The 24887-nt window shown below is 42.7% G+C and overlaps 1 protein-coding gene across 4 annotated transcripts; it reads left to right on the top strand.

Moving 5' to 3' along the window:
- The first annotated feature begins 67 nt into the window (after window positions 1-67).
- RFWD3 (ring finger and WD repeat domain 3) lies at window positions 68-23495 on the top strand. 4 transcript variants are annotated; one of them, XM_010584219.1, is made up of 12 exons: window positions 68-565; window positions 2144-2528; window positions 3896-4128; window positions 5928-6028; window positions 6128-6325; window positions 8523-8614; window positions 10827-10941; window positions 16104-16332; window positions 17481-17631; window positions 19849-20025; window positions 20643-20857; window positions 21119-21960. In XM_010584219.1, exons 2-12 carry the CDS (start codon window positions 2146-2148, stop codon window positions 21481-21483), a joined length of 2259 nt encoding a protein of 752 aa, XP_010582521.1. In that variant the 5' UTR covers window positions 68-565; window positions 2144-2145; the 3' UTR covers window positions 21484-21960. The 4 variants fall into 4 exon arrangements, with proteins under 4 accessions (XP_010582521.1, XP_010582513.1, XP_010582504.1 ...); XM_010584211.1 differs by lacking the exon at window positions 68-565 and adding an exon at window positions 21983-23495 and having other exon boundaries at window positions 1012-2528; window positions 21119-21336; XM_010584202.1 differs by lacking the exon at window positions 68-565 and having other exon boundaries at window positions 1012-2528.
- The last annotated feature ends 1392 nt before the right edge of the window (window positions 23496-24887 follow it).

The raw sequence follows: 24887 nt of genomic DNA, 5'->3' as shown, positions 1-24887 counted from the left end.
CGGGCCCCGGCCTGAGGGGCTGCGAGGCCCCTGTGGGGAGGTCGGGGATGGCGTCCCGAGTGCTTGGGGTGCCTGCGACTGCTAGAAGAGAAATATTCCCCCTCCCGCGCCGTTTACGTGACTGGTTCTTAGTTAAAACAAGCGAGCCCTGTAAAAAGCCAGAAATAAACCCGTGCTTGTGGAGCGTGTGCTTAATTTTGGGTGGTGTTCGGGCTTTTTTTGGTTAACTTTACGTTAAAGCAGGTGCAGCGTTATAACTGCTGGAGATGTAGAGAGGGGCCTGGGTTTGTGTGAGCAGTGCCAGGTGCTGCGTGGCGAGTAGGAGGAGGCCTTCCATAAGGGCAAGCTTGTGCTTCAGCGTTGAGCCTTGTGGTTAGTAGTGAGGAGCCTTCTGTGAAGCTGCCTGCTGAGCTGCTGACTCAGCCATCTCAAAGCACTCCGATTTTTCTCATCTGGGCCTAGGATGCTTGTTTACAGAGATTTTCTGTCTGCGGGCTCCTCCATCGACGGCAGCTGGCTGTGTTGCAGAAGCACTGGCCTTTGCCCCTTTCAGGGAGACTCCAAGGTGCCAGTATTAATGTCTTTTTCTTTTTTTTTTTTAAATTAAGAAATATGCAGGGTTACTTAACCCACAGTGGTGAATGTAGGCAGTATTTTTAAGTCTCACAGTTAGTTGATGGGGAAGATAAAGGCTCTGTCATGCTTATAGGTGGCAATTTTATTATGAACGCGAGTTTAGTGCTGGAGAAGCAGTACTTGGATCACTGAATATTATTGTATCTTGACTGTATGACTGTTCTGGTGGGAGGTGGCATTTAACATCTATTTTTGGCCTAACTTAGGCTGAATCGCTAATTAGGATAAGAATTATAACATGATTCGTAAGTTAGAATTTCTTAAAAGATCTATAAAAATATTTGAGCATTAGTACATCCCCCCTCTAGCAAGTCTTGTATACATTTTCTAGTTATTTTTTGTACTAGAAGCAGCCTTTGTTCTGCACAGCACCTAGCCTAATAAGTTTTGGTGTGTGCTTTGGGCTCTTAAGTAATGCTAAAGGTCTACAATTGCCAAGGCCTTTCACGTTTATGATTGCCTAAGGATTTTTTGAGAATGTGAATGACCTTTGGCAGCTCACAGAATTTAATCCACACACACCCTCCAAAACAGGACTTTTTTTTCATGGTGTGCCTATTTATTCAATTAATGAAATAATCTCGAACTTTTTTGTGTTGTAAGACTGCCTGTAGAACAGGGTGACTAAAGTGCTCTAATTAGGTGGCTGACAGCTGCATAATAATTAGCAATGCACAGACTGTTGTCTCTGGTTTTCTTCAAAACCCAAGGTAGTATTTCTATTTAGGAGGTAACCTGAAATCTTTGTCCCGAAGATGTTTGCAGGGCAGCCATTGTTAAATAATATACGTGAGGTTTTACTGCAAATTGTGTGTTTATTTAGTCTCAGGCTGAATATGAATCCACGAATGCTGAGATGCTGTAGGTAACCTGCTACCAATAATGTCTGTGGTCGGTTCTGCTGTGATACACTTTCTGGGTTTCTGTGGTGTTGGTAAATATAAAGTACCTGAAAGGCCTGTTAAGTGAGCTGTGGATAAGGGTCACAGTGGTCTGTTATCATAATGGAATTTTATTCAAAGAAACTTGAAAATAAACCCACCTCCTTAGAGCAATGTCACCAACAAAGGACTGCATTGTAGAGCTTGTTTCTGGATGTATTTGTGGGTGTTTGTGCAACGCTGCTTGCCACAGAGAATCTCTAGAATATTCCCAAACTGTTCTCCAAGATCCACATGAATTTACTGGCAAGTAAATGATGCCAGCAAGAAATCTTTAACTTACCTTATTCATCCAAAGGCTGACTTAAGTCGATTTTGTGATGTGCCTTTGGTGCTAGCTGCTGTTGAGCCAAAGATTTTGAGTCTGGGACTCTGGGAGGGTGCTGCCTGCTATGCCAGCTCACGTATGTGTATCAGCTTTAGATGGTTTAGCTCTACCGCAAAGGGACAAATTTTCTTTCGAGGCTTTTGTAATCACTGACTGCTGTCCCTGATTCTTGCCACTGTCAGGCTAGAAGTAGGGCAAATGCTTGCAAATACTAGTTGTTTTCTTCAACTCTTTGCAGAAATGGCTCAAGAAGAGATGGAAGTTGATCTCCAGCCAGTGGCTGGTTACTCTGTAGAGAACCTTAGGACGCTTCCCACAGAGCCTTCTGGTCACACAGCGCTGTTGTCCCGTGCTCCAGTGCTCGATGAAGGAGGAGGCAGTGTTACAGTTCTTCCTGCTGATGATGCTGTTGTCATACCAAACGCTGGTACAACGAGGGAAGCAGTTGCTGAGCCTGACCCGCAGTTGGGTCCTGCTGCAGCTCTCAACGGACTGCAAAGGCTACAAGGGGCACTTGATCCATATCGGCCATTTCACATGCCACAGGTCACGCAGCGTCCGCGAGTGAGGAGAGCTCACAGGCAACAGAGAATTGGTGGTTCCCAGAGGACAATCAGTGCCAGGTAAAGCAGCAATGAACTTGGATCTAAACAGTGCTCTTATGAAGTCTGGCATCGTTTTAAAACTGCCTTGCTTCCTGGCTTATAGAACCCAGCTCAGTCCAGGTTGTGGCCCAATTCTGGGCAGCTCACATACCTTTTAAGCTCAATAATGGCACAGTGCTCTCTGACCCCTTCTGGCAGGATCTTTGCTCTTGTTAAATGAATCCGTCCATTTCTTATCTTGGTAGTGGTGGTGTTGACTTCCGAGCCCTTCTACGCTTTCCACCTTGCTTGCAGAGCTGCTTGCACTGTTCCCTCCGCTCCGCCAGATTTCTGTTGGTGCTCCCTGCAGCAGTGTTGACTCTCGGTAGTTCCAGCCAGCATTTAGCTCAGTGGAGCTTGTGCTCTGTTTTGCATTTCACCTTTGATTTGGGGATTGCCTGATTAGGTTTTCTGGTGACAATTGCTGCAGAAACTTTCACAAACATGCAAACTAATATTTTTCTGTAGGCGTTTTTTGTTACCTCCAGGCAAAGAAAGTAAAAATTCTATGTTTTACACCATTTGCCATGAGTTTAAAGGGTGATGCTCTCCAGCGAGAAAGCAATCCCCATTTCTGGTTTGTTTGTTGTCTCATCTTTGTAGCTTTTGTAAATGCCAAGGTTGAAATTTTAATTAACTGGAGCATTGCCTTTAAATTCAGTGAGACCAAGAACTCCTCTCCTCCCAGATGATTAAATGTAGCTGTACTATTTGCCCTTGGATTATGTGTGAAGGTCACTGGAGTTCTCAGGGCTAGAAGGCAACCTGACATACTTCTCTTTTGAATCTGAAGGATAATTGAGATGATAGCTGAACTGATGCGGGGAGAGGGGAGGATGTTTCTAGCCAGGAATGAAGTTCCAGTAGAAAAGAAGAGAGAAAGTAGAAAGACTAGGTGCAAAGTGGTCAATGGAATGAGACTCTGATACAGGCCTTGTGTGTCTAGTATTACCAGTGGCTTTGTGAACCAGATCTGAGTTAAGACTGTAAGTACAGGTTAGGAGTTCCTTAGGCTGTTAGTGAACGATACTGTTGTCTTCGCTTTTCTTTCCAACCCCCCCACCCCCCCACCCCAAAAGAAGACAATATCATTGTTGTAAGGAGAAGGAGATTTTCTTTGAGCTGAGCAAAATGAATGGTTGCTGTAGGATACCACTGATTGTTCATAAAGCAGGCAATTGTATGGGATTGCCCCTCTACTAGACAAAGTGTGTCCTGATAACTTTGATACCTTCCTATTGGAGTCAGAGCTTTGGAATTTTACCGCAAACAAGTGTGGAGAAACATGCTGAGCCTTTAGCTTATCTGAAATAACTGGCTTTTATTTCTTGCTTTTCTGGACTCAGGTCAGCATTGGACAGTTACTTTCAACTCAGCAGGACCCAACAGCCAGCTACAAGACCAGTTCCACGTCTGGAGTCCTCGCATATTGCAAGGGACAACCAGGAACACAGCTCAGATGTAACAATAGAACTGAGTGACTCTGACAGCAGCACTTCTGCTGAGGAGGAGGACACAGTGGAGGCTGCAGCACCCCTGTTACCATCAGCCCAGGAGACACTTCCAGCAGCTAGCTCAGGTTTGTGCTATATTTGAGCTGTGTGGAGACTGATTTCAGAAACTCATCTTCCTGTTTCAAAACTCAGTGGGGGAAATCCTTTCGAGCTTCACAACAGATGGTGCTAAGAGATCATTATGCCCACAGCTGACGGGAGCAGGTTGCTCCTGCAAGGCTTTCTGGCAAGCCGTTCCTAAGAGCAGTAGCAGCAATGGGTGATTGCTACCATAAAGTTAAATGCAGTCTTTTTGCTATTTGCAGGGTGCTGCTTATAAGTAATCCTGGAAATGTTAGGAATAACTTCAAGCTTAGAGATTAGTACTTAGTGCACTTCTGCTGTTATATATTATAAAGGAGCATTATTGAAGACATCAAGTCACATCTCTGGAGATCAGCAGTGCTTTCAGTTTTCAGAGAAGGATCTGATTCAGTATTTTTTAATGATTTGCGATTTCAGTCTGCTTCAGTTTAAAGTTTTCATTTCTGTAACTTCTGGTGACACTTAGCTGAGGAGGTAGAGGTACTTAGGACAGTGGACTTTTTGTTTGTCTTTTTCTTTCCTTGGCTTTTTCTGGTTCACAATCCTTTATCCAAACTCATGTTCACAGGCTGCCATGCACTTCAGTGACATTGTTTATGATGAACATATGCAGTTTATGTAAGAGTGACAAATAGTTAACTTGCTAGTCAAGGTTATTGATGCCCAGAGAATATGAGGACAAGGGTGGGGTTTTTTTGTTGTTTTTTTTTCTGTTTGTTTTTTTTTATTCAGTCTCTAAGGAATGTCCTTATGCTTCACTCTCTGCCCTTAGTTTTGTTTTTGATTGGCCAGTCTACCTTGACACCTTTTTTTGAGGTACATCTATGAGGTGTTTTTTGAACAGATTCATTCGACTTGCTCTGAGCTAGTCTTACACGTGACAGGAACTCAAGCTGTTAAGTGCTGTCTAATACTGTGTGAACATATGCTCTCCGTAGGGTTTTCTGGAATTCCCTTGTGCTTTTGGCTTATATAAGCCACAGGTTCCTGTTCAGCCCAGAACCATAAGGGCTGAAAACTTTATTGGCATTAGCCAGGGTTAGGTGATACCTCTCTACTGGATTGAGAGTGTCTGCCTTGAATGCTAAATGTGCCTAACAACTCTTTTGTTTTGTCAGGAGATGGGGGGAGACAGCTATTTCTGCTTCTTTTTTAGTATGCTAGTGGTGGTAATCCAAATGTAGTGTTTCCGTGTGCCCGTGCTTCAACAGAAGGGCTAACAGAGGCCCACCATGAAAACATATGGCCCAGCAGAATTGATAGTTCAGATAACTACTAGCTGGAAAACTGCTTAAGTCAGGGTGAATGGACAGATAGCATACGGTAAATGCTTTCTTGGCACATGAAATATGCATGCTTAGATCCCTTGGCAAAATAACTACTTCTTATTGGTGTCTGTCTTTCTGTGGGCATAATGATGCAGGGTTCTATCCTTGCATCAGCCTAACTATAGACCTGTACGCAGATGTATTTGTTTCCAGCAAGTCAGAAAATCCTGACAACAATTGCTTTCTTTAAAAGACCTCTCCTTTTTCACTGAAATTCTGCTCCTTTTTATAAAAGAAAACACAAAGTTCTTCAGCACTGCTGTTGATGAATAGAAGGGCTTACACACAGACTGCCTGACCTTCAGTATCCAGGACACTGATCTGAAGCTTTGTACGTAACCTGTGCCATTGTTGCACTGCTTGCCTTATGCCCTGATGATTTCAGATCAAGTCAAGGAGAACTTGTTTTTCCCCCATTATGTATCAGTTCATCTAAGCAATGCTTTCTTTAGTTTCCACTCAGGTCCAAGCAGAGCTGTCTCAAGCTTCATCTCAAGCTTCTACAGAACATGGAGGTCATGAAGATGAAGAGGCTGAAGTCCAGCAAAAGCAGGTAAGGTGACCTAAATGCTTTTGGAGGCAGATTTAAATATGGTCAGTGCTGCATTTGTCTAAAAAAAGTTGTGTGGTTTTTTTTTATTTTTAATCCTAGAGAACTCCACTAAAGAAACTGGAACCATCAGTTCCTGTTGCACCACTGGATGAGGAGGAAGGGGATACTTGTGCAATCTGCTTTGAGCAGTGGACCAATGCTGGGGACCACCGTCTCTCAGCATTGCGGTGTGGACACCTATTTGGTTACACATGCATTGAAAGGTGGCTCAAGGGACAAGCAGGGAAGTGCCCCCAGGTAAAATGGACATTTATGTGCCCTGGAAAGGACTTGCTGTTGGGTAACTTCTGCTGCAGGCATGATCACTGTAACTGTTACAACTGCGTAAAGGATCCACCTTTGCCTGCTGTCAGAAATAACAAAAATCACCTTTATTTTGATGTGACTAGGCCAGGAACAACTAGCACTGCTTTAAAGGGAGAAGTCTGACTTGGATTTTCTCCCTTTAGTAGAGCATTTGTGAATAGCAGACTGAGAAGTTTGAGAGTTCAAGTGCTAAACCCGTAATTGGTTTCAGAACACTGCTCTGTGGTCCTGGAGTGTGGGAATGGCAGACAGATTCCTAGAAGCAATTAACTAAGCATAAAGAATACGTTACTGGACAAGAAATCTGTTTGAGAACTGTTTTCTGTCAGTTAATCTTCTGTTTTGAACTGCATCTGCTTTTGCAGCCTTTAAGCAGATCAAGCTGTTGAGGTAGCTTGCAGAGAGCAAACTGAGAAACAAGTTGCATCCTTTAATGTCCATTTGCAAGTGGTAGATCTGCTTTTTAAGGTGTTCTATTTGGTTTTCTTTCCATGGGTAATATTGATCTCTTTCAATTAGGTCTACACTTCTCTGTGATGTGCTTCCATTCCTTATTCCTTTTCTCCAGAAAGGAATGTTGAGAAAAAACAGGTCAACGAGTATGTTGTAAAAAGGATTCAGTTCTGCTGCTTTCTGAGTTGGTGGCTGGAAGCCCAGGATTTCTTTGGTTTTGTCATTTTGAGAGCTTCCATAGTCTTGCTTGACTTTGTGCAGGATTCCTTGCTCTCAACAAGCAACTTCCTGTTGATGTGCACTGTGATTAAACCTAAAGAATCACTGTTGCCACAGCAAAGGCCCAAACCTTATTTTTCTTATCCCTGTCAAGTCTGCATAAGCTTTTCTTCAGCTACTCCAGGCCCAAATGGAATTCTTGGAGATGTACCTGGCATCTTTGCTCTTTGGAATTTTGTGACTGCGTTCTTCTTGGACCCTAACAACTCTTAAGGGGGTCTTTGCTCCCCATTTTTCTTCCAGTGATGTAATTACTGAAAATTTCCTGGGAAAACTTGCTCTGGAGAGAACCTTGGTGCTAAATCATCTTACCTTCGTTTTCAGTTGCTCTCCTTTGCGACTGGGCATTCTCTGATTGAATAGCACAGAGCTGCTGTGTGTGGTGCTCTGTATACTAAGTGGCTTGAGTGCAAGTTACTGTGAAATTGCACCACTCCTGATCCTGCCAGTGACAGCTGCTGGTTGCCAGGAAAGCTTAGCCACTTACTGCTCTGCAAGGCAGCTCTTTACAAAGGGAGGGGGGTTGTCTGATCTGAAACTGTTGCCCGTGATATCTTTGTGCTACTAAATAATAGAGAAGTCTGCATTTTAAGCGCACATAGTAATTTAATGTTCAGCAGACGTTACTTGATCTGAGTATTCACTGCCTCTTTTCTGATCAACAAAGTACATTTGCAAAACAGTAAGCTTGCAGATGCCGTAACTTCTTCCAAGTCCCAACTCAGGGGGAGGCATTACCTCTTCTTTTTAAGGTGACTCTAAAGTACTAAATGGTCACAGCCATTTAGTAATGCACAAAATTATTGAAATATCTGACTCCCCATGTATCACTGAAATCAGTGGGATGTCAGTGTTTCATACAGACACTGGAATGCTATTATGGATTTAGGCCTATAGGATTTGATTAAAGGAATATAGTATGTAAATAACAGAGTTGGGAGTATACTCAGGGGTTCCTAAATCCTTGTCTGTTGGCCAAGCAGCTAGTCTTGATTTTTAAAAATAGAGGTTGGGCTGGTGTTTTGTTTTAGATCTTTTTTCCCCCTCTTTGACTTTTTTTTTCCTGTCCCTGGAACTTACCTGACCATGCTGTATCACTGATGCTTTAGCAGAGTAAATTTAGTGGAAAGCAAGGAGATGCATTGTTAAAGGTGCAATATGGTACACAACCTAAACTGTTGTTGTAGCCCCAATTAGAGTTCTGGTGTCTATATGAGGGAATGTCTTGCAAACATGCTGTGTTAATGTTTATGGTTTTGTGGATTTGTTTTCAAGTAGACAACCCCTCCCTTCAAAGCTATAAGGATTTTTCAAAATAATACCCTGCAACTTGTAGGCATCAATAGTTTGGATAGTTAAATTCTTGTAGATGAACTGAACTTGTCTTTTATTTCAGTGCAATAAGAAGGCAAAACGTTCTGACATTGTGATCCTGTATGCTCGCACTTTGAAAGCTCTGGACACCAGCGAACAGGAACGCATGAAAAGGTACGGAGTCTCTATATAAATATACAACCTCACTGACTGCATGCCATTGAAAGCTGCAGTCTGGCTTCTACTTCTTGCTTTAATTTCCTGTATTGTCTAAAGCAATTTGTGCATTCCTTTGGGGATTATCATGGTATGGCTGGCTTAACAAACCACGGCCTTGCTAGGTTGCACATGTCTTACCTGGAAGGACAATTTTCTCTTGGAACAGAATTCTTGAGTCTGTGCTTTGCGGCACTGAAGTAGCAAAAGCTGTCTTGTGCTGTACTCTCAAATGTCATCATGGGAGAACATGCAGGGTTGTTGCCAAAAAGCCATATATTGGTAATTCATCATTAGATGAAAAAAGTGAGGCATAGTTAGAAATGCAAGGGGGGTGAATAGCTGACCTTTTCTGCCATCTTTTCTGCATGCATTAGACAGAGTAATCTCTTATATGAATCACTTTCCATCTTGCTTTGTCAAATTCTTCATGTAGCTTTACTTACAAGAGGTCAGCAAGCATTACTATGACTCAACTTCCCCCTTCACCTTAAATGTAGACTTTTTATTGGAAAAAGGAAAAGCAGGTATGAAAATGGGGACTAATTTCTTTTCATTAAGATGCTGTCACAGATACTACTCTGAAACTAAAGGGCTGCAGATATCCAAGTTCTCCTGAATCTTGTAGTGAATAGAATTTAATTGGGGTCGTCTTCACATGTCTCTAACTATACTGCTGTTCTTTCAGTGCAGTCTTTCAACAGATACCTCACTATCCTGGTCATTACTAATCAGAAATGATTGAGGAGTAACTGTCACGAAGGGAAAATATCTCTTCTGTCCAGATTGCCACTGCCTGATGGTGTCTGAACTGTACCTTTAGAAGGGTCATGCTTCTTTTACTGGATTGACACTGCAAAACAAACAATAAGTAAGATTTTTTCAAAAGCACAGAAGGCATTTGGGTGTTTAAATCTTGTTATCTTTCATGGAGAGGTAGTTGTCTAACCACTGCTTGTGTCTCAGGATCTTGCTGCAGACCTTTCCCACTTGCCCTACACCACCTCTGCCTCCTGTTTTTGTTGGGAGGCAGACAGCAGTGACTCCCTGTCAGTCCAGTGAAGTTGCTGGCAGTGGCTGTTTTGTGGCACACAGCCATGAGTGGAGGACAAATGTGAGCACTGATGCATGCATCAATATTGTTTGCACATAGCCTTGAATTAGGTGTACAATCATGGGTTTCATTCTTCACATTCAGAAAAGCCAGTCTTCAGGCTCTGGGTACTTGTGTAAAGAATGTGCTTGCAATGGTTAAATACAGCATTTCACCTGTTTCTTCTGCAGCAAAGAAAAAAAAATCACGTGAAGAAGCTATAGTGACAGAGTGAAGCTATAATGACAGAATTATAGTGAAGCTATAATGACAGAATTCTGTGCTTCGTGAACATGCAAGGCTAGGTCTGTATATTTAGAAGGTACTTAGGCAAGCTAAATCTCCCTGCACATGAACTACTGAAATAACTGGAATATTGCAGCTTTTGAAGTGCAGAATGCAGTGGTCAACACTATAGACCAAATTTACAGATAATTTTAAGGAATACTGGTATTTCTTCCCCCTCTTTAACTATTCCTTCATATGTAAAGCCCATATGGAAGAGAAATGGAAGTGTGTTATCAAAACTGTTGCCACTAAATGGTATGTATGCACTTTTAGGCTCAAGGTGAGGTAGCAAGTATGGCTTCTATATGGGTATGCACAGAGAGTTTATCTGTATCTGTCTATTTCTGATACAGCTATGTCTTCCCGAAATACAAAATTAGTTACTGGTAGTAGAAACAAGCTTGAAGATCTTGCTGTGTTATGACTTGCTGTATTACTGACATGGTATATTACGTGGATATTGATGGTATAGAATTTGCTAAACTGTTTCTGTAGGGAAAAAATTATTTCTCTTTCACTCTACTAAATCAGTACGTTTGGAGAGGGTGAGGAGAAAGGCTGTTGTTTCTGTGAAACAATACTTGAGTGAGTCATTCAGTACCATTGCATAATTGAGAACATCTCGAGGTGAATGTACTGGATGACTGTGGTAGCAGATTTTCCGTTACTTTTGAATTTACCTGAACAGGACTTGTGTTGGGATGAAGTCTGAGGATGGGAGTTGACAGCCCAGAGAAGCATCCTAGATAAGCAACCCTTAAGACTAGGTATTTTCTCTTGTTCCTCCAGCTCTTTAGCAAAGGAGCAAAAGTTGCGGAGGCAGGCAGAGCTGGAATCTGCACAGAGCCGTCTCCAGTTGCAGGTTTTGACAGACGAATGCAGCAAACTCCGCAAGCAAGTTCAGGTGAGTCTCGTGCTACTAACACACAGAGGATTCCCTTTCTCTTCAACCTGTCTTTTGCATGTTCCCTGAGAGGAGAGAAAACAGGATTCCAGTTTTAATAAGCAGCAAGATTTAGTAAACTCAACTGGTGAATCACCAGGAGCATCCTAAACAGCCCAGGCTGGCATATTCATGTATAACATGAACTACAGAACACTGACATTTTTTTTAATTTTTTTTTGTTGTTGTTGCATGCTTCTAAGATTTAATCAAAGTCGCAAGTACAGCTTAGCATTAGAGTTTTTTGGCTGCTGATGTTGCAGGTTCCTCCTCAGGTTTTGTGGTGCCTGGAAAGGCCTGGTAATAAGCACCAAACTTAATAATTCTCATCTTTCTCTTAGCTGCATCAAAATAAGCTTTGGAAATCTCTACAGTAAACCTGTAATGGGACCTATTATCACTAGTTAGTCAAGAGCCTTTGAGAAGCAGTTTGTGAAGAGGTATGGCTATTTGCAAAAACAAAAGAAAACAACAAAAAAAGCCCTGATTTTTTTGTGAAGGTCAGTCAACATACTAAAGCATCTTCTGATACCATGAGACCTGGTCTGTCAATAAGGTAGGCTGTATGCGTGGGCTGAACAGCTGCTAAGAGGCACCTCTGTCCCTTAGAATACAAATTACTGAAAATAAATGACTGCTTCCTTTCTGGCTTATGCAATACTGCTATATTTTGTAACCAATCACAGCTGCTTTTGCAGGATTCCTATAAATTGTGGACTCCACTGCTGCTTCCAACTGAATTATCTGGCATGTTCCACCAGTGCTAGGTTTTCCAAGAGCCTGTTGCAAAGCTAGCTTGCTAGTTTTTTGTTGTATGAAATAGATGACATGTAATCTTTCACTGTCTAGTTAACTCAATTTTGTGCTTTTCTCTACTTCTGGAGTTTTTATAGCCTTGGCTATTCATGTCTGTACATTAAGCAACATCCTCTTCGCTGAAGTCTTCCTGTGTGACATAAGGCTTTTCAAATTGCTTGCCTAAATTCCTGCATGAAGCTGTGTCCTCATCAGAGCTAATAAGAAAATTGGTCCACTTCAAACTTTGGCTTAAGAAAAATGTGAATAAGATAAAACTGCAGGTCCATAATGTCCTCCTGCAATTCTTTTGGTGTTAAGTGATAGAGTATCCAGTCTAACTGAATGGAAGTCGTGTGTTATAAAGATTAAGTACCCTGTGTTCTTTAAGCTCTGTTTGAGTATTTATACTGCATTCATCACTGTCCTGTAGTGGTTAATGAGAATGCTGGAAGCAATTTCGAGGTGCTTGTTTATACTATGAATAAACGGAGAGTAAAACAATTTGCTGGGGAGCAGAAAATCAGTAGGAAGCCTGGAGTAAGTCTCTAAGTTGTTTGATTATATTTTGAGCATGCGCCTAACGAGTTTTCCTTGTCTTACGAGAGGTCATCTAGTAAAGCAACTACTTGCATGGAATTGTTTAGGTTGGAAGGGACCCCTGGAGGTTTCTAGCCCAATCCTAGTTGGGTAACTTCAGGGTTGGGTTGCTCAGGGCACTGTCACGCCAGGTGTTGAGTTTATGCAAGCAGATCACACATCCTCTCTGGACATCCCATTGTTTGACCATCCTCACTGAGAATTTTTTTTTTTTCCTAACATCTAATCTGAATTTGACTTGTTGCATCTTGAGTCTGTTGCCCCAGTCCTTTCAGCAAGCAATGTTACTGATGGCAAAAGAAAACATGCTTAACTGGCATACAAAGCTATAAGTCAATATAGAAAACAAAGTGCTGTGGGATTACAAAAGAAGTGTGTGAAATGTCCATGTAATCAGAGGGACATTTGGTATGGCAAAGTTCAGTTGCACAGAACTTTATTGGAATAGTTATGATGTTAATTGGTTGCACACAAACCTTGGTGTCTGAAGTCTTATAGAAAGCAAATGGTTCCCTGCAAAAGTCATTGTGTGACCCCTTTTTTGTTGCTAATGTGCTTGAGAGCTGTGCCTCATCAGCAGTCATGTCACTAGTTATGACCTTTTTTAGGTTTGTGTGCATTTTTCCCTGCTCTTGTCCATTAACAGTCTTGTCCATTGTACTTTTGGTATTGAAGTATTGAAGATGATTGAGGCTAGAAAATGGATGGTTTTCAAGTCTTTAGCTATGTGAAAATACATGAGGAAAGGAACTTGAGGGGAGAGAGGGTAGGTAGTTAACTAAAACCCTGGAAGAAAGCTCTCAATGGTGTTTCTATACGTAAACCTGCAGTGTGTGCTCTGCTGAGCTATATGCTGCACACTGCATGGCAGGTTCAGACTTGCATTTTGGAAGCAGTGCTGCTGAAGCCTTACTTTTGCCTAAAGTTTTTCCCTTGTGAGCACAAAGAACTTGGGAATCAGATGTGAGCTACTGCAGTACTCCTCCTGAATCTGCCAAAATTTTCAGTACAAGTTAGCTAATGATAAGCAAACCATCTCTGGCTTCTGGCATTAATACCACTGATCAACTGGGATAGGAGATTCATTTTTGTAAGTGGGAAACAGTAGCTTTGTGTATAGAGCAGTAAAGGGAGGAATGGCAGGGAAATGACAGGAGATTGCATGCTGCTGTGGAGAAGACAGCAAGTGTAACTGTAGGCCTTGCAGAGGTCAGTTTATATTGCTCGATGTATTGGCAGAGGTTTTTTTAAGTAGAATTTTCAGAGCATCCAAAAAGAATTGGATGGCAAAATATCAGTAAAAATTTGTGAACCTAACACCTTTAGAAAAATTTTAGGCTAATGATTTTATTGCATAAATATCTTTCATCTTTGTGTTCAGCTCCAGTTTATGTCTGGGGGAAAATCTAAAAGTAAAAGCTGCTATTTCATTCAGCTCTTTACTTATAGTGAAGCCACTTGAAAATGCTCTGTGTCCCTTTGACTGAATTGGAACCTGAACCAAAGGGAGGTGGAAGGTGGAATGCCTGTAGTCCTGGACCGCAGTTTGAGGTTGTACAGCCATGTGTTTATCTCTATTAAATGCAAGGCTGGGGCTGTGTAGTGCAAGATAGCAGGCATGGCTTCTGTAAGAGCTCTGTGGGAGCACTGCCAGAGAGTGACAGTCATCCAGTAACTGCCTTTGTCTTTAAAGCCTCCTATCAGCTATTAAGACTGTAACCTAATACTCAAAAGAAAACTTCTGAATTTGTTATAGCTGGTGGGTTTCCTTTCCTATTCATTGTGCTCTCCTGCTTCTACTTCTCATGTTTAATCCTCAGGAAGACTTCTGCTGTATATCCTCTTCTTTCCCCAACCTGCGTGACTGTGTTCATTCATCACTGCAATGGCAAGGTGAAATCTAGGAGGCAGTCATGGCGTGTGCAGAGAGGCAAGTATGCCCTCAAGGCCCTTATTTAACACCAGGCATCAGGAAAAGTCTGCAAAACATCTCAAAGGAAGGTTTAGGCTTACATTACTACAACAGTGTTCTTTTGAACACAATTAGTGCAATTTGTTCTGTGGTGCAACATTTTTAATTGCCTTGGTAATGTGTCTCCAGTAAGACTTCCTGATTTTGCTGGGTTTGTCCATTGTGTTTAAATGTAAATATTGTACTAATGGTCCTTGTAGTTTTAATTGCCTGATTTCCTTTTTAGTAACTCCTGTAAAAGTTGAATGTTGAGTGCAGGTGACAAGGAGAGTTTTGTAAACTCCCCAGAGCAACAAGTAATTTTAATCTCTTCTGATCCTCAGTGGTGGTGATATCTTCCTGCCTTTTAGAAATAAAGAGTTTATTAAATTTTTGATTAAAACCCACTTTCTTCTAAGTTACCTGTGTTTTCACTGACTGCTTACTCTAAGCCCAAAGCTATAGCTTCCATCGTAAGTGACCTGGCAATGCCCACACCTCCTCTTCGTTCCCAGGTTGTTTTGTCTTTGTTTCCTCTAATGGGATCCTCTTGAGTCTTCAGCTTACTTTTTTTTTTATTATTATTATTATTCCCTTGGGGAATCTGCAATGTACTTGATGCAAAACAGATCAGACATCTGTAAAATATCAGAATTGCTCTCTTCTTGAGCAGTTTCCAAAAGTTACAGGTCTTGATGAAACTATTAATGTAGAGCTTGATCTTTGATCTTGTCTCTTTGAGAACTGCTGCCTTTGCTTAGATGTGAGTTAAGTGGTAGTGGCTGGTTCAATATTGAAGCTAGCTTGCAATCTGCTAATATATTCATAATATCACTCTTGCGGCCCTTAATTGTTTAAAAATTACACAGTATTTGAAGCACAATCTATGTTGCTCAGACAACAGAAAGCAAGTAGCAATTTTAGTATATATGCTCCCTCTAATATCCCTGGGGTTCTGTACTGTCTGGTTTTGCCCTTGGATTACAATAAGGTGGTCAAAATGTTTTTTGGGGGGGGGGCATTTTTAGTTGACTTGCAATATGCCAGTGCCACTACTTGCATACCCACCTCACTCCTGATGATCTCTGTGGAAAGAGGAATTCTAGGAATACCTTGTTGCTGATGGAAGCTGTCCTTGGCTGCATCTCTGCTGAGCATCCTTGAGCATTCATCAGTTGAGGTGGAGGAAGGGGTGGGGGGAGGTGGTGGAAAACAGGGCTGGAGCTCTTGAGAGTTGTGTTGTTCCTGGAATTTGCTGCCTGGGGTTTACAAGAATAGGGTCATCTTCATTAAATAGACTGACTTGTTTCCTGCAACGCCCTTTATGTTGAAACTTGGGCTTTTATTTTTTTTATGGGGTATTCTGGAAGTTCTAGAAAATGGTTTTAATTGACTTTCTCTTGTGGCTTAGCTGCATGTAATACTTGGCAGTTCATTCTCTTCTAAACAGCATTGATCTGCTAGTAATTGTTATTGGCTTTTATGCGTTGCCCAAGAGTCCTCTCTTTCATGGAGTCTAATACATACAATAGCAGACTTTGAGTCCATTCTGCCAGAATTTGTGTAGCATTTGTACATTTTTTGTTGCTCACTCTCATAGTCAGTGCACTTGGAAATCCAGCATTTCAGGAACAGCGTGGAAACGGGACCATATTTTCCCTCTTTATCTGAGAACAAGTACAGTTGGAACTTTGGGAACAGATATCACAGAAGGTTACATCGCCAGTGATGCATTAAAGCTCTTTGGGTTTTGTTTGGTTTTTTTTTTTCTCTGCAGGAACTGAAGGCTCTGGTGGCCCAGCACAATATGAGTGCTTCTCAGCAACCTGGCAGCTCCCGTACCTGCATCCCAGGCAGCCTCCCCTCCAGCCAAAGCCAGCGCAAGTACCACTTGGAGAAGGTTTTTGTGGTGTCTCAGACTGGGAACTGCAGAGTAATGGCATACTGTGACTCACTCAGTTGTCTTGTGGTATCACAGCCTTCTCCACAGTCCACTTTTATTCCTGGTAATTAAGCAAATCAAGATTTGGGGGTTCATAGGTGAAAGTTAAATATGTTTTCTACTTGATCCCTGCTTCTCTGCTTGACCTTTGCATGTGCCTTGTAAACTGGGAATACTCATAAGACTTGCTGTAGTTCATCTGGCCCCTGCATTGGCAGCTCTTGCCTAGTGAGGTAGCTTGTTTCCCCTGTCACTTCTATGGCAGAATCCTCGCAGAGGGTCTCTGGCTCTTCTGCTGAAGTGCCATATCCACAAGAAGGTAAAAGGTGTGTCTGGTACTCCTTGCAAAGGTGGGTCTTTTGAGAGAACAAGGGGTCAGTGTGCTAGGGCCTGCAGAGATGTTTCCAGTGCTTGAGTGAGAAACATTGCTCCCCAAATTGTAGGTCGATTGATCCACATGCAGCTGATTTGTCAATACTCTTTAAAAAAAAGAAAACCCAAAAGGAAAAAACTTTTAATATGAATGATAGGAGCACTGTTTCCTAGTGAAGAAATAGAAAGCCAAGAAGCCATGAGCAGCCCTGGTTTTTGTCTCACTGTTATGGCCAGGGGCAAGTGACCTGACATCTGGACTGGCGCCAGCTTGCTTTTTCGATGAGATAGATGTAGCATTAGGAGTTTGAGAGAGTTTATTTGCAAAGTACTTCAATGCTTTCTGAATGATGAAACTTACTTTATTTGGTTAATGGTTTGGAGATTAATATGCCTTATCTAGGCATAACAAAATCGTTTTCTGCATTCAACTGACCTTTATTTTTCTGGCTTTTGGAGCCAGGGGACGAATCTCTGAATGGAGGCTTTGTGGTGGCTCCTGTAGCACACAGGTTAAGTTCACCTGTAGCCATTCTTTGCAGTGACGCTTGTTCTCTTAAATAGCCATGTAATCCTACTGTGTGTGTGTTTTTATCTAGGCAAGAATGGCTCTTGTAACAAGAACTGTAACGCTGATACTGAGTTTGCTCTTGCTGGCTGGGATCCTTAAGATTTAGCCCTGTTGCCATTTGTGGCAGTTCTTAACCAGAACAGCAGATAAATTCTACGTGTTCATCCCACCACAGGCTTCAGTACAGACATTGTAGTTCTGGCATAGAATTGCTAGTTCTACACATATGCTGCTTTGCGGTAACCTGCTTTATCCTTCTTCTGTGACAGGTTGTGGTGTTAAGATGATGAGCGTGGCCAACCTGAAGAGCAGTCAGTACATCCCCATCCATAGTAAACAGATTCGGGGACTGGCTTTCGGCAGTCGAGCAGATGGCTTGCTGCTCTCTGCTGCTGTGGACAACACTCTCAAACTTACCAGGTGAGCCCTGCTGGGGGGAGCAACCTGTCCCAGCGGAGTTTTGCTATGTGCAAGAGAATGGATTGGATTTTGTTCTGTCTCTAGAAATGTCTTGCAGCGCTTGCTATTCTGCTTTCCAAAAGATGTTGCCAAGATGACATCAGGTCTGCATATTCTTCCTGCATGTGGGAACTAACAGAGGGAAAGACTTGTTCATGCTTTCGGATCTTTTAGGTGGAGATGTTAGGGAGCTACTTGTCTGTGATATTTTTCCTGTGGAGAACTCGGTGGAAAAGAAGTAATTCGGCGTGTATCAGCCAAGTTGTGTTGAGAAGAAACATAGCATAATGTATAGACGGGAAATTTACTGTCCACTTGGCTTTCTGTTACTGCAGGGAAATGTGAAGCATGGGAACTTGTATGGCCTAAAACAGAAACGAGGGGTGTTTAAGTTGGGTGCTTTCTTCCCTGCACTAATGTTGGCTTCTCTGATTTTAAACTTCTTGCAGAGCATGGAATTCATCTGGGATATGAAATGTGTAGACAGCATTGTTGTGCATGTGCTAGAGGAACAGAGGTTCTCTAGAGCTAGCAGAGGCTTAAAGTAGCAGATTGGAGACTAATTATGCAGGGGCTGAGAAAAATGTGTCTGGGCCTGTTAGAATTTACAGCCTATGCGCATGTTCTCTTGCTGCTCTGATGCTCTTCAACCTTAAGCTGCTTCAAAACTTAATTGGCTGATTGATTCTTCTTGAGTTATATTAATGCCTTACCCACATCTGTCTATCAGTATAGGGTGAGGCAGGATATGTCTGTTATGACTGATTAGTCCCAATTCTTTCCCATGAGTGAAGCAATGAAGAGACCTTCATCCTGCAACAAAAATGTCAAGAATGTTGCTTTCCTGTTATCATGTTGAAATGTTTGCTAGGCTAGTTAAAAGTAAACAAAACTGTCTCTGATGCTAAAGTCAGCATGCCAGACTTCTAACCAATGAGGTTGATACTCTTTTCATGGTTTGATCTGGAGAGTGGCTTCTCATTGCAGTATCTGCTCAGACACTCGACTCCTATATCTGCCTCTCACTGCCTGGTTGGCTGCATTGGAACTTGTGATCCTCTTGCCTTTGTGCTTGATCCCACAATGCCTTGGAGTTAGGTGCTTGCTTCAGCAGCATCTTCATGCTGCTTTCAGGCTCTCTCTGAAAGAAAAGTCCCCCTTTGGTTGTCTTTCTCCCCTAGTTACTGATTTCAGAGTCATCCTACCAAAAGGAATTATCCAAGATATCCGTAAGTCTGCTGTTCTGGCTTGCAAGTGTTTAAAATAGCACCATGACTTTGGGTTTTTTGTTTTTTCCCTGTTGTTTTAAGCCAGTCACTGTTCTGATATCAAATTCCCTGTCTCCCCAGTCAGGTTTGTCTTTGTGGTTGTTCCCCTTGTACTTACCTGGGAGCAATTGCTTACTTCTCTGGAGTTCTGAGCATAATCACCTTCCCCAGGGAGGAACCCATGTGTTGTAAAGGATATCAGAGTTACTTTGATATGTGCTGTCTTCTGTCTCCCACTATTCTCAATGTGCTGAGCCTATGTCAACAATGCTGCCCTTTGCAAATACGTTCTAATCTACCACCAACTTCATCTGCTATTCTGGGTTGCGCCCCTCTGTGTACTCCCCTCTTCTTCCTTCCACAAATTGAGTTTCTAAAGAATTAACACTATAAATGTGCTTTTAACTCTTTACCCCATTCACTGTCTTGCTTAAATTGGATTCTTTTGAAGCATAAGCACTGTTTCTCTCATGTAAAAAGAGGGAGATAATTAACAGGAGATGTAATCTGAAGAGATGAGCTGTGTGATCTCAGGAATATGCAATATTACGGGATTACACTGGATTCACTTCTCCTAATTGTTTCCAGAAAAGTAACTTAGCTTTCTCTTTCCATTAAGGCAGCTGAGACCCTGCTCTGAGATTTCCTTTCCCAGTCTCCAAAGATCAATCTGGAAAAAGAAGCATTGGTCCGGAAGAATTATAAATCACTTGACAACATTCAAGTGATTATTCTGTCTAGATTTTCCAGATTCATGTCTGGAGTAAAGGAGGAATTAATTCAGAATTCAGTCTAAAGAGAGATGCTTCTGTCTAAAGACTAAAAAGCTGGATTTTCTTACCTTAATTATGCTATTTTCTTATCAGTAGATGCTTGTGCAACAGGCCAACACTTCGCTTTTCTTCTGCAGCTTGGCAACAAATACCGTGGTGCAGACATACAATGCTGGCCGTCCTGTCTGGAGCTGCTGCTGGTGTCTCGATGATACAAACTACATCTACGCTGGATTGGTCAATGGCTCTATCATGATATATGATTTGAGAGACACGAACTCTCACGTCCAGGAACTAGTCCCTCAGAAGTCCAGGTATGGCATAAGAATTTTTCATTCCTCTCAACTTCACTAATATACATTATGCTAAACATAGCTTCTTCCATAAATCACACAGCAATTGTAATAGTTTAAATTTTTATGTGACTGTTTTGTAAAAAAATTCAAATTTAGCACAGATGCGAGAAGTCTCTCATACACATACCATGCAACCTTATAACTTAGTACGAGTGCTTGGCACCTGCGTCTTTTTAAGGCAGACAGTAGTCAGAACTGGACCCACCAGTCCAACCTAAGCAGGGGAACTGACTTTGTTTTGAGCTGGGTTTAGTATTTAATTTGGAAAGAACAAATTACGAAGAGGTGTGAGATGCTGGTACTTCCATCTCTTCTACTCAGGGAATCAAATGCTGATTTACACATCTGATGTGTGCTGTCTGATGCCCCTTTAAAACATAAGGCTCAGTAGTTAAGTTGATTTTCATTTATTCTTGACAAACCCATTGGGGTTCCTTGCTTGAAGGACCGTTTTGTAGCCTGCTTAGGCCCTTTCTTTGCAACATGTTTGGAGAGACTGGAGCTCTGAAGCGATGAGGCAGAATGCCAGCACACCTGCATCTGGCAGCACTGACTGCTGCCAATCACACTTTCAGGTGCCCCATGGTATCGCTGTCCTATCTGCCCCGGATGGCCTCAGCGTCACTGCCTTATGGTGGAATATTAGCTGGGACCTTGGAAGGAGCCTGCTTTTGGGAACAGAAAACTGGCAACTCCTACCGGCCTCATCACCTGCCACTGGAACCTGGAGGATGCATCGATATTCAAACAGAGATCAGCACACGGCACTGCCTCGCGACGTACAGGCCTAGTATGTAATGGTGTGCATCTGCAACGTGCTTTTCATTGCCACTCTGGCTTGCTGTTTGAGTTTGACAGCAACTTTGGTGCTGAGGGCACAGCAGAAATGTAGTACCTGCCCTAGCCAGAGCAATGAGCATCTGCACATAAATAAGAATTGGGCAAGGGCAAAAGGAGGCAGCTGCAGGGTGGTGTTGCTTGTATTCCTACAGTTAAAAATTTCCTGCAATTAAATTTTCCAAAGGTTACCTTTTTTATTTCTGCCATGCAGGTAAAAATAACCCATGTGTGCGTTGTGTGATGATGGAACTGACTTGCAGCCCACTGACAGAGGCCTCTGAAGATGTGGTGTATTCTTCTAACCCAGTTCAGACTTTCAGTGCTGGGCCCACCTGCAAGTTGCTGACCAAGAATGCCATTTTTCAAAGCCCGGAGGAGGATGGCAGCATCTTTGTGTGTGCTGGTGATGAGGCATCTAATTCTGCCCTGGTATCTCTTATTCCTTTCAGTGTGATGGAGGGTTTTATTGCAATTCTTAGGAAAGAAGTCTTACCAGTCACTGCATCAGTGTGTTTTGGTGGGAATTGTTTTGTCACAGACATTACCCTGTGCAGGTTGGTCTGTTGTACTTGCTAGAGCAGGTGTAACTTTCTGTTAGCGTGGGACACTCAGTGTTAGCCAAGGCCTGTGGTCGACATCCATCGAAAGGAATGTAAGCAGCAAGTCCCTGTTGTCCACCAGAGGAATGCAGTTGGGTATACTGGCACAACTGGGCGCTGTAAGTGGCGTAACAATCTTGGTGGGACAGCTAATGTGGTAAGTGCTGTGAGGGATGGACGCAGGCTCCTTAGGAATGACAAGGAGAAGGGTTGCCCCTTATGTGAAAAAGCAAGCTCAGGGGCAGAGGATCGACAGACAACAGGCTGCATGAGAGCTCATGAGTCAAGGTCAGAGGAGAAGGCAGTCTGGGTGACACTGTGCTGTGAGTCTGTGAAAGACCATCCAAGCAGGGTGTGAAAGTAGAGAAAGGATCCTGTAAGTAACTTGAGGAAAGTTTTCTCTAGAGAGAGGAAGCTCTGTTTTGGATGGGAAGGGAGAATCCTGCAGTCTTTGACCTTGCTTGTCTGTCCCACAGCTATGGGATGCTGGCAGTGGCTCCTTGCTGCAGAAGCTGCAGGCTGACCTGCCTGTGCTGGATATCTGCCCCTTGGAAATGAACCAAACCCACCTCCTGGCTACTCTGACTGAGAAGACGGTGAAGATCTACAAGTGGCAGTGAGAGTGGTCCCCATGCCTGCCACAGAGAGGCTTTCCAGATATGCTGCTGATAAACCCTACTCAACTGCTCGCTCCCAGACTGCTGCCCTCCACATGCTGCTTACAGGAGACAGGAACCACTACAGCACCTTTCTGGCAGTAGGCAGGATGTGCTGGTGCCTAGAGCAATTCCCTTCTTCCTCCATCTTCCTTTTTAGGTCTGCCGTTACTTCTCTGGTTAATTTTCTTCGGTCAAACTCCGCAAGCTGCCTCAGCACAGCAATAATTCTTGGACTGTCTCCAGCATGTGTTGCTGTACTTTTTTCCAGTGTGAATACAGCACGGGGAGTTGCAAATCAATTCTACGAATCAACAAAATAAGAGGAACTTGAAGACCTGAGACTCCCACTGCACTTTCTCATGGAGTCCTGCAGTGATTACTGGGTGATGAAAAGGTGGCAATATTGGCACCTCGCTAGCATGGCTGACACTCAGTGTAAAAGCAAGGTCACTGCTTTAGGGGGCATACTCCCATGTTCTTTTGAAGGACTAGGGTCAGTTGGCAGAGGACAGACCCTGTTTTGTTGGCCATGGAGAGAACAGGCTTGGAAAATCTAGAGAGATCCTTTTTTTCTTTTGTGTTTTTTTTTCCAGGAGCATATAATTTACAGTGTAACTCCTTAATTATCTGCCCCCATTTCCCTCCCTTTTTCTTCCCTGCTTCACCCGCAAGCAAACTTGGACAGTTTGGTTGTGGAAAATGAAACTAGAGAAGTACAGGTAAAGAGGATATGATTCTTCTACTGTTGGCTGCTGATGTGCATGTTGTCCTTCCTTAAAGACAGCAATGTACTGAAACGGACAGTACCTTGGAAAAGAATGCTGGCTGCTTTTTTTTAGTTGTTTTTTTTTTTCCCCTTTGAGGAACTGGTGGAAACTCAGGGATTTCATCAGCTTGCTTTCACTGACCTTTTGCCTTCCTTAAATCATAGTTGCCAGCTCACTGGCTGGTCACAGACAGCTTCCAGTTGTATTTGATTGCAGGTGTGCTGCAGACCTGCTGGTTTATGTAAATCTGAGCCCATTGCATGGGATCACAGGTCAGGGGATGTGTGCTGGCCAAGTACAGTGGGCTCTTAGCACCCTTACCATAAATACGCTGAGGAGTGTGAGAACTTTTATCTCCAGGTCAGATCATGGAAGAGGACTTAGGTTTCATTTTATGTTTAACGAAAGCAAACTTGCAAGGATGCTGGAAGCAGCAAGACCAGTTCCCTGTGCTGGAAATGTATCCCTTGGCACACCTCTGCCTCATGTGGTAAGCAGCATCTCTCCTGTTTGGAATGAGTGGGCCACAACTTAAACTGCCAGAACAATTTTATTTTCTGAAGTCTTGGGCTTGCACAGTATGATCCTATTTGTCTTCCCTCTTAAAAATGAGATTGAGAAGATCTCTGCTTAACTTTATATTTTTCTGTATAGAATTTTGTTCCTATATTTTTATATACTGTAAAAATAAAGCGTTTATAGTTATCAAATATAACTGGTGCTGCTGTACTTTAAAAATATCTCAGTGATATACATTGCATCTCTTGTGAACATAAACAAGCATCCCTGTATGTAGGCAGGGTTTCTCATGCTTTGTATTATTCCCAAGTCACACTGAGCTTCAGACTGAAATAATGGAGACTTTTAGTGAATGAAGAGTCCTCACTGAACCATGCTACTCTGACCAGGTGAGGGGAAGGGAAAGGAAAGGACTGAGCAAAGTCAGGCTGTGCGCCTGAGATGTCCTCTTAATTGGAAATGAACTCACTGACATGAGACTTTTGGGCATTTTTAACAATGATCAGGAACAAAGGGTTAGTAGAAGGAGTAAGATTGTGAGAAGGTCTCTGGTAATGCCAGCTAAAATCAGAAGGAGCAGGCTGCTCTCTGGTAACTTAGTGCAATGAGCTGCTTGTTCTTAGCCATTTTGAGGCATCATTTATGCTCAGGCAACTCCAACCCCTTCTTCCCACAAGAAATTTGGAAAAATTTTAAACATACCCAGGAAAAGGAATTAAAAGGCCTCTCAGCTTTTGATTTTCTAGGTAGCACTTGTTTTCTACTTTATGCTGCCCTACAGGAATAAGAGGTACAAACTTAAATGCTATTTAATGATGGAAGATGACATTTTCATGTTCTCTCAGTTTTCAAATCCAGAATTTCAGAAAATTTTCAAAGATTTGAGATGTGAAGAGCCTCATAACACTGTCCTAGTCCCAGGTTTGCAGCAGGCTCCAGAAAAGAGCACCTAAATTGTGTGCAGAAAGCCATTGGCATTGAAAGCTGATAAAAGGTCAAATATGTTAATTAAATATTTGCTCATCTCTGTCTGGAGTCAAAGGGGCAGATTCTGGGGTGGAAGGAAGAAAGAATCAGTGTCTCTGCACGATGCAGGGCAGCTGTCATTAGAGGCTGAGCTGTTTAACTGGTGGTTTAGGCAATAAGCCACTATGTGGCTATTTCTGCCTCTTGTCTCTGGGAAGATTTTGTTATCATGGAGCAGGGCGGCCCCTTGGCAATCCCTGTAGTAAAGTCTGATGTGAGGCGATAGGTAAAGCTGGGCAGCGCTGTGGTTCCTGCAGATGGGGCCTTGCTTTTAGCTGTGTGCAGGCATTTTTTAATATTTTTCTCCAGGCTTCCAGAGAAGGGCTGTCCTCCACCTGTCCCTCTAACAGGAATGATCCAGTGCTAGGCTGCAGTAATCTGCGGAGTGAGCAAAAGCCTGGGCAGAGGAG

The sequence above is a fragment of the Haliaeetus leucocephalus genome, unplaced genomic scaffold (assembly GCF_000737465.1).
Source record: "Haliaeetus leucocephalus isolate CR32 unplaced genomic scaffold, Haliaeetus_leucocephalus-4.0 Scaffold92, whole genome shotgun sequence".
Taxonomy (NCBI): Eukaryota; Metazoa; Chordata; class Aves; order Accipitriformes; family Accipitridae; genus Haliaeetus; species Haliaeetus leucocephalus.
Note: the sequence above shows the minus strand (reverse complement) of the source record. Positions and strands in the feature narration are given on the sequence as shown.